The sequence below is a fragment of the Mytilus californianus genome, unplaced genomic scaffold (assembly GCF_021869535.1).
Source record: "Mytilus californianus isolate M0D057914Y unplaced genomic scaffold, xbMytCali1.0.p SCAF_11, whole genome shotgun sequence".
NCBI classification, from domain to species: domain Eukaryota; kingdom Metazoa; phylum Mollusca; class Bivalvia; order Mytilida; family Mytilidae; genus Mytilus; species Mytilus californianus.
In genome coordinates, this window is record NW_026262593.1 from 60,048,677 (window position 1) to 60,061,769 (window position 13,093).

At 32.3% G+C, this 13,093-nt stretch overlaps 1 protein-coding gene across 1 annotated transcript in view; it reads left to right on the forward strand.

Annotated features, from left to right (window-relative positions):
* The window catches only part of LOC127720436 (uncharacterized), a 30,877-nt gene that overhangs the window by 710 nt on the left and 17,074 nt on the right, over positions 1 to 13,093 (forward strand). Inside the window, exons 2-5 of the mRNA XM_052227027.1 lie at positions 253 to 422; positions 3,689 to 3,820; positions 6,102 to 6,267; positions 7,445 to 7,521. Coding sequence (XP_052082987.1) covers positions 257 to 422; positions 3,689 to 3,820; positions 6,102 to 6,267; positions 7,445 to 7,521 — 541 coding nt within the window. The 5' untranslated portion in view covers positions 253 to 256. The remainder of the gene's footprint in view (positions 1 to 252; positions 423 to 3,688; positions 3,821 to 6,101; positions 6,268 to 7,444; positions 7,522 to 13,093) is intronic.

Consider the following 13,093-nt stretch of genomic DNA (forward strand, 5'->3'; position numbering starts at 1 on the left):
TTTCCAGTGGAACTTCTGTTAGGCGGAACAAATATACGTTGACAACATTAGTCTTAAATACATGATTTTTTTTATTGGTTGTTATTGGCTTTGAACTAGCTGTCAGTTACAGTGAGTTCTCTCAGATCTGTATTTCGTGTCTTTTTTGTTGTTAGGGATGAGGGATAGATTATATACCCTGCCATAATATTAAAGGTTAAAAAAATGTCATTATGTGTAAAGATTTATTATTTTTATTTCATGGATTTTTAGGGCAATGAATGCTTTTTGGTATGTTTTCTGCTCAACATGTTTGCTCAGTCACTGTATGGTATGTTTTCCTATCAATTGTGGTGATGGCTATATACAAAGATATCTTCGGACAAAACAGACAGAAAGTCACTATATTTGCTGCAGAATTTTGACAGAGAATTGCCAACTAGGTAATACAGTTAAATATGGTTTTTGTACATGTAAGATGCTTGTGTTAAAACATAAGCAGACAATTCCATCAAAAAAGACAAAAGTTGATACGATTTTTTTGTACGAGATGCACACATCTGTCCAAATTCTGAACTTGGATTAGGGACCTGTAAACTGTTGTAGAGGGCCTGACTTGTACAGGTAAAATGTAACTTGCTAATGCTTTGATAGCAGAAGGTTGATGGTTGATTCTTTAATGCATCTACTAAAGACTTCCAAATTTATAGTTATCATATAATTATAAGGAGTTGTGGTGTGATTGCCAATTATACAACTTTCCACCAGAGACTGAAGGACAAGGATGTAACTATTGGTCACTGTACAGCCGTTAACAATGAGAGAAACCCTATCATACATATAGCAATATAGAAGCTGTAAAAGTCCCTAGCATGTAAAATGTGAAACAATTGAAGAGAGGAAATCTAATGGCCTGATATATGCTAAACATTACAAACACAAAACAAATAGGCAGCAATCAACAGCAACCATGGAAGGACAGGCTCCTGACTTGGAAAAGACACTTAAAGAATGTGGTGTGTTAAATGTTTGTGAGGGCTCAATCCTCCCCTAACCTGAGACAGTGATGTAATAGCACAACATAAGAACACACTATATAAATCAGTTGGAAAAGACTTGATTCATCAGAGTCTTAAGCTTGTTTAACATCAACTCATTCTATAAAATGATGATATAAGCACTATTTTGAGAGCGATCACCCCCTATATGTTTGCTAAACACTGTATTCTATAGAAAGAAATGAAATCTGAAAAAAAACACAGTTTTATAGATGTTAATTCAGTAACTGCCACATTCAATTTATATTACAAATTGTTGTTTTGTTCCATGATTCACCTGAAATTATTGTCTTCAATGAGATATTTCATTTTAAATCATATTATCTTACTTGCTAAAACACTTCCAAACATGTGGATAGATAAGATAATTTAAAATCGTAATAAATGCCAGTTTCAGCTTTAGTAAAATAGGTGCATTGAAAAGTTAAATAATTAATTCCAGCCAGCATGTAAGCATAATTCACTGGTGTCAAGGTGATGATCGTAACTGCAATTACGATCATCACAATATGGCGGACACAAATTCAGGTAATTCTTATAATGCTGATTTCTCCACCATAGAAGCTTTTATTTAGATTTGTATTATGTCAAGAAACATCTTTATAAGCATTTTTATTGAATGTTTTTTTTCCTAAATGATGGAAAAGCAACCAGAAGAACGAAAATAGAGATACAAAAAAACATGATGATTATCGTAACTTTGTCTATGAATGATCGTAACTAAAAATTTACAATGTGTTTCTTCTTTAAATGAACATTCTATTTAGCAGTCACGATATATTAATATCACTGAAAGTAGTAAGATTTTATAACTGAACAAAATGAGCGTTAATGAACACCACAATTTGTCAAAAAGAAATGACATAAGGGGGAATTAGCCAGCTTATTTGCAAATGTTATCAATATTTTTTTCTGATGAGTAGTTTACTTAATTAACATTCAAAATGGAATACGTTTATATGAAGATAATATCATCCTCATGATACAGTTTAAGATTGCAGGGCAAAACTTTCACTGAATATTATAAAACATTTTAGAAATAAGTAATGGTAAGACTTGAAGTTACATTATTTTGATGTGTTTCCCTCGGTTTGAGCTTGTTTTCCCAAAATTATCAGGTTCTCGAAATGTACTATTGTCCCATCAAAGTGTATGTGTGTGTTGGTGAAAAAGGGGGTGGGGGAGTAATTGGTACTTCGATTTTTTTTTTGTAGGGATGTGCCACTTCTGCCTTAAAAATGTACCCATTTTTATATAGCTTTCACTTTAATTTGGTATCAATACTTAGATAAATACATGTATTTAAAAAGAATGACCTTTACTTATGTAGAATATTGTGATTTAATACCCACACCCAAAAAATGACATTTACAGTTTGTTCCACAGACAAAAAAATCTCAAATGTTACCAAACTGGCCATTAATATGAAATGTCCAATACCTTATTTATATAAGATATATGAAATCAATATAAAGTTGTTAACCCCAATGCATTTTAATATAGAATTAGATTAAAAAGTTACAAAATCTCGCAAAATCATGACCCATATTAGTGCACTTACCCGTATACCAATCAGTAGGATGTTACCCTCCCCTCCAGTGATCATCCCTCATTATTATCACAATGTTGGCTGATTACGCACCCTTTTTTGCATACCAGACAGCTATATTTATCAGGAAATGCTTCATTGGAACAGACAGCTACGATCATAAGTAAAAGTTACGATCATCGTTGATAAAAATAAATAAAAGTTACGATCATCATCATGTTTTTTTTATCTCGATTTTCGTTCTTCTGGTTGCTTTTCCATCATTTAGGAAAAAAACATTCAATAGCAATGCTTATAAAGATGTTTCTTGACATAATACAAATCTGAAAATAAGCTATTAAAGCCTTTGTTAGTCTTGTATTATTTTTAATTTTAGTTTCTTGTGTACAATTTGGAGTTTAGTATGGCGTTCATTATCACTGAACTAGTATATATATTTGTTTAGGGGCCAGCTGAAGGACGCCTCCAGGTGCGGGAATTTCTCGCTGCATTGAAGACCTGTTGGTGACCTTCTGCTGTTGTCTGTTCTATGGTCGGGTTGTTGTCTCTTTGACACATTCCCCATTTCCATTCTCAATTTTATTAAAGTGGTGAAATCGGCCTTATAAAATTAACCTGAATTTGTGTCCGCCATATTGGGATGATCGTAATTGCAGTTACAATCATCATGTTGACACCAGTGATAATTATGAAATAGACATACAATATGAATGATAATTTTGATACAGATTGGTGGGGAGGGTCTTCTCTTATTTTCTTATGGAGATATATTTATGGTTAATGCATATAGACTTTTTACCTACCGGTATTCCTAACAATGCCCCTTTTACAAAATCCTTGATCTGCCCCTGATTTTCATGATTTTGGTGTTTCTTCATAAAATTACATAGTTTTCTCATTGATTTTTAACACATTCACTATGAGCTTTTTACATTATCGGTATATTACAAAATATCAACACATGAAACTGTTTTGTTATTTATATTTTTACAGGAAAAAAATGCATAATAATGGAGTTATGATTTAATCAAACTAAACTATAAATTTGTAGGATTTCAATTCCAACAATAATTTGATTATGCTTTTGTTTCTTTATTTATAGGTTACAGAGTAAAGAAATGTACAGAAAATTTAGGAACAGATTCCTGTGAAAAATGTCCCAAAGGACAGTATTTAGCAGATCGAACAAATTCAACTAATATACACCCTTGTGTTCATTACAGTTGCTCATTAGGTAATGTATTTAAAACAAAAAATTATAAGTTTAAATTTAAAATTTGAATGATTTCAAATTTCTGACCAGTTGAACAATTTGATTTGATAAAACAAATTACAATTGGGTCAGAACTTTGAATGAACAGCAATTTATGGAGAAAAGCACTCATAGTCAAATGCAATTTCAAGGTCTTTGAATGAACTGCATTCGTAGTAGTAAATAATGAATGAAAAACTGTTAACTTGTACATATAACCTTGTTTTATGATAAATGTTTAGACAAATTGAAAGTATTGGCCACTGGTCAAACCATATAATTATTAAAAAACAAGGAATTATTTGAATCTAGAATAATTTTGATTTCTAGAAAATTCGAAAAAAATTATGATAAAAACTAACCCAACTTTAGTGGGTTAGCCATGGCATGGCTAAGGTTCAAGTTACTATCACTGATAATTTATTTTAGTATGAACTAACTACCTGGACAAACAAAATCTCACCAGATTCCTAAGTTTAAAGACTCATAACTCTACAAAAGTCAACTGATAAAATTTTCTTGTGGATATGCACAGTAGTTGCGATGACAAACTGTTGCAGTAGTATATTGAGGCCAATAAGTTCAAAGGGGCATAACTCCTAGAAAAAAAATTGAATCGTAATTTCCTGTCGATATGCACATCTGCATAGTATGTCCTTATTATCACAAAGTTTCATAAAATTCTGTTGTGTGGTTTCAGAGGAGTTGCCATGACAAACTGTTGCAGTAGTATATTGAGGCCAATAAGTTCAAAGGGGCATTACTCCTAGAAAAAAAATTGAATCATAATTTCCTGTCGATATGCACATCTACATAGTATGTCCTTATTATCTACAAAGTTTCATGAAATTCTGTTGTGTGGTTTCAGAGGAGTTGCGATGACAAGAACAGGACTGACGGACGGACAGACAGACCGACGGGTCAAAAACATTATGCCCTTCGCAACTACTTTGCCTGGGGTATAATAATTCCTTGTTTAAAGTTAATACTGTATTTACTTATTGTAGTGGTTATTTCATTATATAGGATAAACAAACTCATAATAAGAGACAAACTGACAATGCCATGGCAAAAATACAAAAACTACCAACAGACAAACATCAGTCTACAAAACACAACATAGAAAAGTAAAGAATGAGCAACAAAAATCCCAACAATAAACTCAGGTACTATGGAAGGGCAAGCATTTCCTGCTCCACATGTGGCATCCACAAATAGATCTAGAGTTTGGGAATTCAGAATAGTGTTAATTTAAATTCTGTTGAAAAATCAATAAAAAAAATATACATACAAAACATTTTCTGTTTCACAGTATTTAGAAAAAAGCAACAGATAAATTCAACAAGTTAATGAATTCTCCTGTGAATCTACATTAATTCTGTACAAAAAATGAATTATCTCCCCTTTTCTGATAAAACTTATAGATCAACTTGAAAAAAAGTCACTTACATTTACAAATTAGTCAATTGTATTTAAACTTATTATAAATGCCATCTTTTTGAATCCAGAGTTTTTCCTAAGTTGCCTATGGATTAGAAACTTTTCAGACTCTTGAAATTTCAAAAGGGGAGATTATCCAATAAATTAAAAAAAAACTGACAGTGCTTGTACATTTATACCTTATTCCATTTCCACTAAAATAAAATTATATCCGTCTAAGGAATTGTTTAAATGAATTGAAATTGTCCTACAAAAATATACAATATTATACATCAAAATTGAGAGAGACCATTTCTTGACTTAAAATTTAAAAAACCTAAAAGAATTAAAAGTAATTTCAATGAATTGTGTGAGTTTTAAAAAAGGTTATTTTTCTTATTTGAATTTATTTCGTATTTTATCATGGGGCAGCCTTTTATAGCCACCTAAAGGTATGAGTTTTACTCATTGTTGAAGGCAATAGGATACATATAATTGGCAATCATACCACATCTCCTTATATTAATCTAACATCAATGATCAACACATGATCCAAATAGCCAAACTTAGTGGTACAGACACAAAATATGATGACAAATCGACCAAATGCAGGTGCACGTATACATGTACCTGTATAAGAATTTGATTGATTATGAAACATTCAAAAACCAAATAAAAGATCTTGGTCTGTTTTGTAAGGTTCTTATAACAAGTCAATTTGCAGACAGTTAATGACTTTTCGTAGAGATTTTTTAAACCCAAAATAGGTTAACAGATGTATTGATATTCATTTCCTTAAGGATGATTTCTATCTGACTCAGCTTATATCTATTTAATTTTTCAGAATCAAAACAAGTAGACTACTTAACACAGACAGGGTGTCATAAACCCTGTATATGTAATACAGACTTAAACTTTTATGGTTTTGATAGTTGTAATTGTTCTCCTTTTAATGGAGAATGTATACCTGGAACAGTATTAGCTCTAAATGGATCCTGTCTTACAGCTGAGTAAGTAACACATAGGTCTTTATTTGTGGTAAAATATATTTTCAATTTGATAACCAGTTTCCAGTTGAGATGATAGAATAGATGGATTGCCGCCTTTCCCTTTACTATCGACATGTTCCATAGTTCCTACACAGCTTACTTTCAAACTTCAGGTCCTTGGTTTTTTTCTCTTCTTACTTTGATTTTTAACAGCAGCATTGCTGTAGCATAAAAAGGAAGATATAGACAAATTATAAGTTAATCATTTAATGAAAAAAGTTGAAGCCATTGAAAAAAATTCTTGTTTGATTCCATGAATGAGTAGTGAAATATATTGCTAAATACTGTGGATTCATTTTTTTTCGTGGGTACCAATTTTTATTGGTCAAGGACAAATTGTATTGTCGTGGGTACTTTATATTTTGTGGTTTGAAATAATTTTTCATTCAAGCCTTTAGGAAATTTGTATTTGGATTTGTGGTTCGTCTTAAGGTGGTACCAAACACCTTGACTAAAATTAATTTGGCTCGTGTAATTTTCATAAAATTTTGACAAAATATTTACTTTGACCCTTTGACAAAAATATAAAAAATTCAAAAAACTTGAACCACACACTTTATCGGGAAAATTGCCTTGGATATATATATATATATATAGCAGTTTGACAAACACTAATTTTGATCATTGAGAACCTTAATATATCCTTACCAATAGAATGTGATTAAAACATTCAGCTGAATTTTACAGAGTTATCTCCCTGTAGTGTTATGTACCACCTTAGCCCATGAAATTCATGCAAACTAGAACATGAACCCTGAACAAAATGAATCCACAGTATTTTAATTTTGCAAAAAGATCTGTAAGTACTGTACTTTATAACATATTTGAAAGCAGTTATAACAACAACACTTAAGGGATTGCTGCAGTAATTTAATGAGATTGACATGTTTCTGTGCCTAGGGCACCATCATCAGACCCCAAAACATGTTGATCAAATCCCTGAAATGTTGTTATAACTGCATTCACATTTTGTGTTTTTTGTCGTAAAAACCCTGCATACCCGAGGTATTCATAGCATTGAAGATTTACCAGGCGTTGGTTCACTGTCGCTTATATTTTAAAAATATATGTATATATTCAAATTGAGGATTTTTCTCCTTAACATTATAAAAGATTGCATCTAAAATTTTATATTTAGGGAAGCAGAAGTAGTAGAAAGTTTAACAAAACCAATTAATCCAGTAATTATTCCTATATTAGAAGAGGAAACTACAGGTATGTTTCTTACTTTTAATTGGAATTCTAAAAGATATGATAGTAAATAGCTAGCTCAAATACAAACATAAAGGGCACCATGTGATGGACAAGCACCCACATGAATGCATATCTTTTTAAAACTCTTCACTGGGGGATCCAGGGAGGGTTCTGGGGGTTGAAACCCCCCCCCCCTTTTTTTTTGACGATCAATGCTTTTGAATGTGGACATATGGTTGGAAACCCCACCCTTTTAAAAATAGCTGGATCTGCCCCTGCTCTTAATTTCCCAAAATCTAAACATCATTACAATTTGAAAGGATACCTATAAAGACTTATTAGTGTTACTTCCATGCAGAAGCAGTTCTTTGTTTTAATTGAAACTTAAATAACAGTTGGATGGATTGATAAACAATTTATAAGCGGTATCTGTTTTTATACGCCCGTTTACGGGACGTATTATGGTATACCGCTGACCGTCTGTCCGTCCGTCCGTCGTCAACATGTCGGACATTAATTCAAAATTGCTTTAACCAATATGCATGAAACTTTGGTGAATTGTTTATATCTATTGACGTGAGCTCCCTTTCTTTTTTTATAAATTTCAGATTTACCATTTCCGAGTTTTGGGGTTTTATTCATTGAAAAAGGGGGGATTTTCCAGTTTTCGGACAATAACTCAAAAACAAATTCACCAATTTCCATGAAACTTTTGTGAATTGTTCATATCTATTAACGTGAGCCTCCTTTCGTTTTTTATAAATTTCGAATTTACCGCTTCCGAGTTTTGGGGTTTTATTCATTAAAAAAGGGGGGATTTTCCAGTTTTCAGACAGTAACTCAAAAACAAATTCACCAATTTCCATGAAACTTTTGTGAATTGTTCATATCTATTTACGTGAGCTCCCTTTCATTTTATATAAATTTCGGATTTACCGTTTCCAAGTTTTGGGGTTTTATTCATTAAAAAAGGGGGGATTTCCAGTTTTCAGACAATAACTCAAAAACAATTTCACCAATTTGCAAGAAACTTTGGTGAATTGTTTTATTTCTATTGACATGAGCTCCCTTTTGATTTTTATACGACCGCAAAAATTGAAAATTTTTTGGTCGTATATTGGTATGACGTTGTCGTCGTCGTCGTCGTCGTCGTCGTCTGGCGTCGTCCGGCGTCGTCCGAAGACACATTGGTTTTCGCACTCTAACTTTAGTTAAAGTGAATGGATCTCCATGAAATTTTACCATAAGGTTCAATACCACGAAAGGAAGGTTGGGATTGATTTTGGGGGTTATGGTACCAACAGTTAAGGAATTAGGGGCCAAAAAGGGGCCAAAAATAAGCATTTTTGTAACTTCCAGACAATAACTTGTGTGTAAGTGTATGGATCTCTCTGACATTGTACCACAAGGTTCCATATCACAAAGGGAAGGCTGTAATTGATTTTGGGGGTAATTGCCTCAAAATTTTAGGAATTAGGGGCCAAAAAAGGGGCAAAAAACAAGCATTTTTCTAGTTTCATGACAATAACTTGTGTGTAAGTGTTTGGATATTTCTGAAATTGTACTACAAGGTTCCATATCACAAAGGGAAAGCTGGAATTGAGTTTGTGGGTAATTCCCCGAAACGTTTAGGAATAGGGGGCCAAAAAGGGGCCAAAAATAAGCATTTTTCTAGTTTCCAGACAATAACTTGTGTTCAAGTGTATGGATCTCTCTGAAATTGTTCTGCAAGGTACCATACCACAAAGGGAAGGCTGGGATTGAGTTTGGGGGTGATGAATCATAAGGGGGTTCAAAAAATTTGGGGGGGGGATTTTTTTTTTTCTTTTTTTTTCTTTTTTTCCTTTTTTTTTTCTTTTAAAATTTTCCATTTTAAGTTGGTTATTTCTGATTAATATTTAAAAGCAAATAATAATGATATGGTAGGAGATACACACCAAACAGGATGTGTAAATTATTATATAATAAGTATTGTGCAATAGCAAGAAATTTTCAATTGCACAGTATTGCACAATTGCAAGAAATCTTCAATTGCACAGTATTGCACAATAGCAAGAAATCTTCAATTGCACAGTATTGCGCAATAGCAAGAAATATCCAATAGCACAATATTGCGCAATAGCAAGAAATTGTCAATTGTACAGTATTGCACAATAGCAAGAAATATTCAATTGCACAGTATTGTGCAAAAGAAGATACTTCGTATAAATTGCTTATTTCTTGATCAATTTCAATGGGGTTTTATTCTTGAATTCTTGGGGTTCTTTAATAAGCTGAATTAAACCAAGTATTAAGTTTTTGGATTTTGGGCCCCGTTTTTAAATTGGTCCACATTGAGGTCCAAAGGGTCCAAAATTTAACTTTGTTTGATTTCATCAAAAATTGAATTATTGGGGTTCTTTGATATGCCGAATCTAACCGTGTATTTAGATTCTTAATTTTTGGTTCCGTTTTCAAATTGGTCTACATTAAGGTCAAAAGGGTCCAAAATTAAACTTAGTTTGATTTTAACAAAAATTGAATTTTTAGGGTTCTTTGATATGCTGAATCTAAACATGTATTTAGATTTTAGATTATGGGCCCAGTTTTCAAGTTGGTCCAAATCCGGGTCCAAAATAAAACTTTGTTTGATTTCAACAAAAATTGAATATATGGGGTTCTTTGATATGCTGAATCTAACCATGTATTTAGATTTTTGATTTTTGGGCCCCATTATCAACTTTGTCCACATTGAGGTCAAAAGGGTCCAAAATTAAACTTTGTTTGATTTCATCAAAAATTGAATTCTTGGGGTTCTTTGATATGCTGAATCTAACCATGTATTTAGATTTTTTATTTGTGGACCCGCTATCAAATTGGTTCATATTGAGGTCAAAAGGGTCCAAAATTAAACTTTGTTTGATTTCATCAAAAATTGAATTATTGGGGTTCTTTGATATACCAAATCTAACCATGTATTTAGATTTTTAATATTGGGTCCCATTTTTAAATTGGTCTACATTAAGGTCCAAAGGGTCCAAAATTAAACTTAGTTTGATTTTAACAAAAATTGAATTCTTGGGGTTCTTTGATATGCTGAATCTAAACATGTGTTTAGATTTTTGATTATGGGACCAGTTTTCAAGTTGGTCCAAGTTGGGGTCCAAAATTAAACTTTGTTTGATTTCAACAAAAATTGAATATATGGGGTTCTTTGATATGCTGAATCTAAACATGTATTTAGATTTTAGATTTTTGGCCCAGTTTTCAAGTTGGTCCAAATTGGGGTCCAAAATTAAACTTTGTTTGATTTCAACAAAAATTGAATATATGGGGTTCTTTGATATGCTGAATCTTACCATGTATTTAGATTTTTTATTTGTGGGCCCGCTATCAAATTGGTTCATATTGAGGTCAAAAGGGTCCAAAATTAAACTTTGTTTGATTTCATCAAAAATTTAATTATTGGGGTTCTCTGATATGCCAAATCTAACCGTGTATTTAGATTTTTAATTTTGGGTCCCGTTTTTTAAATTGGTCTACATTAAGGTCCAAAGGGTCCAAAATTAAACTTAGTTTGATTTTAACAAAAATTGAATTTTTGGGGTTCTTTGATATGCTGAATCTAAACATGTGTTTAGATTTTTGATTATGGGACCAGTTTTCAAGTTGGTCCAAGTTGGGGTCCAAAATTAAACTTTGTTTGATTTCAACAAAAATTGAATTTATGGGGTTCTTTGATATGCTGAATCTAAACATGTATTTAGATTTTAGATTTTTGGCCCAGTTTTCAAGTTGGTCCAAATTGGGGTCCAAAATTAAACTTTGTTTGATTTCAACAAAATTGAATATATGGGGTTCTTTGATATGCTGAATCTTACCATGTATTTAGATTTTTTATTTTGTGGGCTTGCTATCAAATTGGTTCATATTGAGGTCAAAAGGGTCCAAAATTAAACTTTGTTTGATTTCATCAAAAATTGAATTATTGGGGTTCTTTGATATGCCAAATCTAACCGCGTTTTTTAGATTTTTAATTTTGGGTCCCGTTTCTTAAATTGGTCTACATAAAGGTCCAAAGGGTCCAAAATTAAACTTAGTTTGATTTTAACAAAAATTGAATTCTTGGGGTACTTTGATATGCTGAATCTAAACATGTGTTTAGATTTTTGATTATGGGACCAGTTTTCAAGTTTGTCCAAGTTGGGGTCCAAAATTAAACTTTGTTTGATTTCAACAAAAATTGAATATATGGGGTTCTTTGATATGCTGAATGTAACCATGTATTTTGATTTTGGACATTGGACCATAATAGGTAAATTAAAAAAATTGAAGTTCTTAGACCACATTCTTTCTGTGTCAGAAACCTATGCTGTGTCAAATATTTAATCACAATCCAAATTCAGAGCTGTATCAAGCTTGAATGTTGTGTCCGTACTTGCCCCAACTGTTCAGGGTTCGACCTCTGCGGTCGTATCAAGCTGCGCCCAGCGAAGCATTTTATTATAAATTTCAGAATATATATTTATGGGGTTTTATTCATTACAAAAAGGGGGATTTTCCTGTTTTCGGACAATAACTCAAAAATGCTTTCAGCATTTTTTATGAGACTTTGGTAAATTTTTTATATCTATTTTTGTAAGCTCCCTTTTGATTTTTATAAATTTTCGATTTTACGTTTCAGAGTTATAAGATTTTATTTGTTTATAGTCTGACAACAGATTTACTAAGTATTGCGCAACTGCACAGTGTATTGCACAACAGCAAGAAATCTTTCATATGACCAATTTCAAGTTCTTTGACTACATTTATTCAGAAACCTATAATATATCAAATATTTAATTACTATCCAAATTCAGACCTGTATCGATCAAGCTTGAATATTGTGTCCATTTTTGCCCCAACTGTTCAGGGTTGGACCTCTGCGGGCGTATCCAGCTGCGCTCAGCGAAGCAGTTTATTACCTTTGACCAACAATGACAGCATAGTAACTCTTGATAGGACCAAGGGATGCTGGAGCCCTATAGTTTTCACTTTGTCTGTCTGTCTGTCTGTCTGTCTGTCTGTCTGTCTGTCTGTCCTTCCACCTGTCTGTCAACAATTTTTGTAAAAACAAAAACTCCCAAAATTATAGATAGGAGGCCAATGCAATTGTGCACAGTTGTTGCACATAAACTGTAGATGTGCATAACATATTTTGGTGAAATTCAGCTAATTAATTTTTGAAAAATCTTACTTGTTTGAAAAATCACAATTTTTATCATTTATTTTGTTACATTTCTTTCTGCTCTAGGATTACAATGAACAATTATATATTGGTATTATATACTATTCCAAATTGATTCCATGTGTAAAATTTGCATTTAAAACTTGTTTTTGGTTTTCGCACTCTAACTTTAGTTTAAGTGAATGGATCTCCATGAAATTTTACCATAATGTTCAATACCACGAAAGGAAGGTTGGGATTGATTTTGGGGGTTATGGTACCAACAGTTAAGGAATTAGGGGCCAAAAAGGGGCCAAAAATAAGCATTTTTGTAACTTCCAGACAATAACTTGTGTGTAAGTGTATGGATCTCTCTGACATTGTACCACAAGGTTCCATATCACAAAG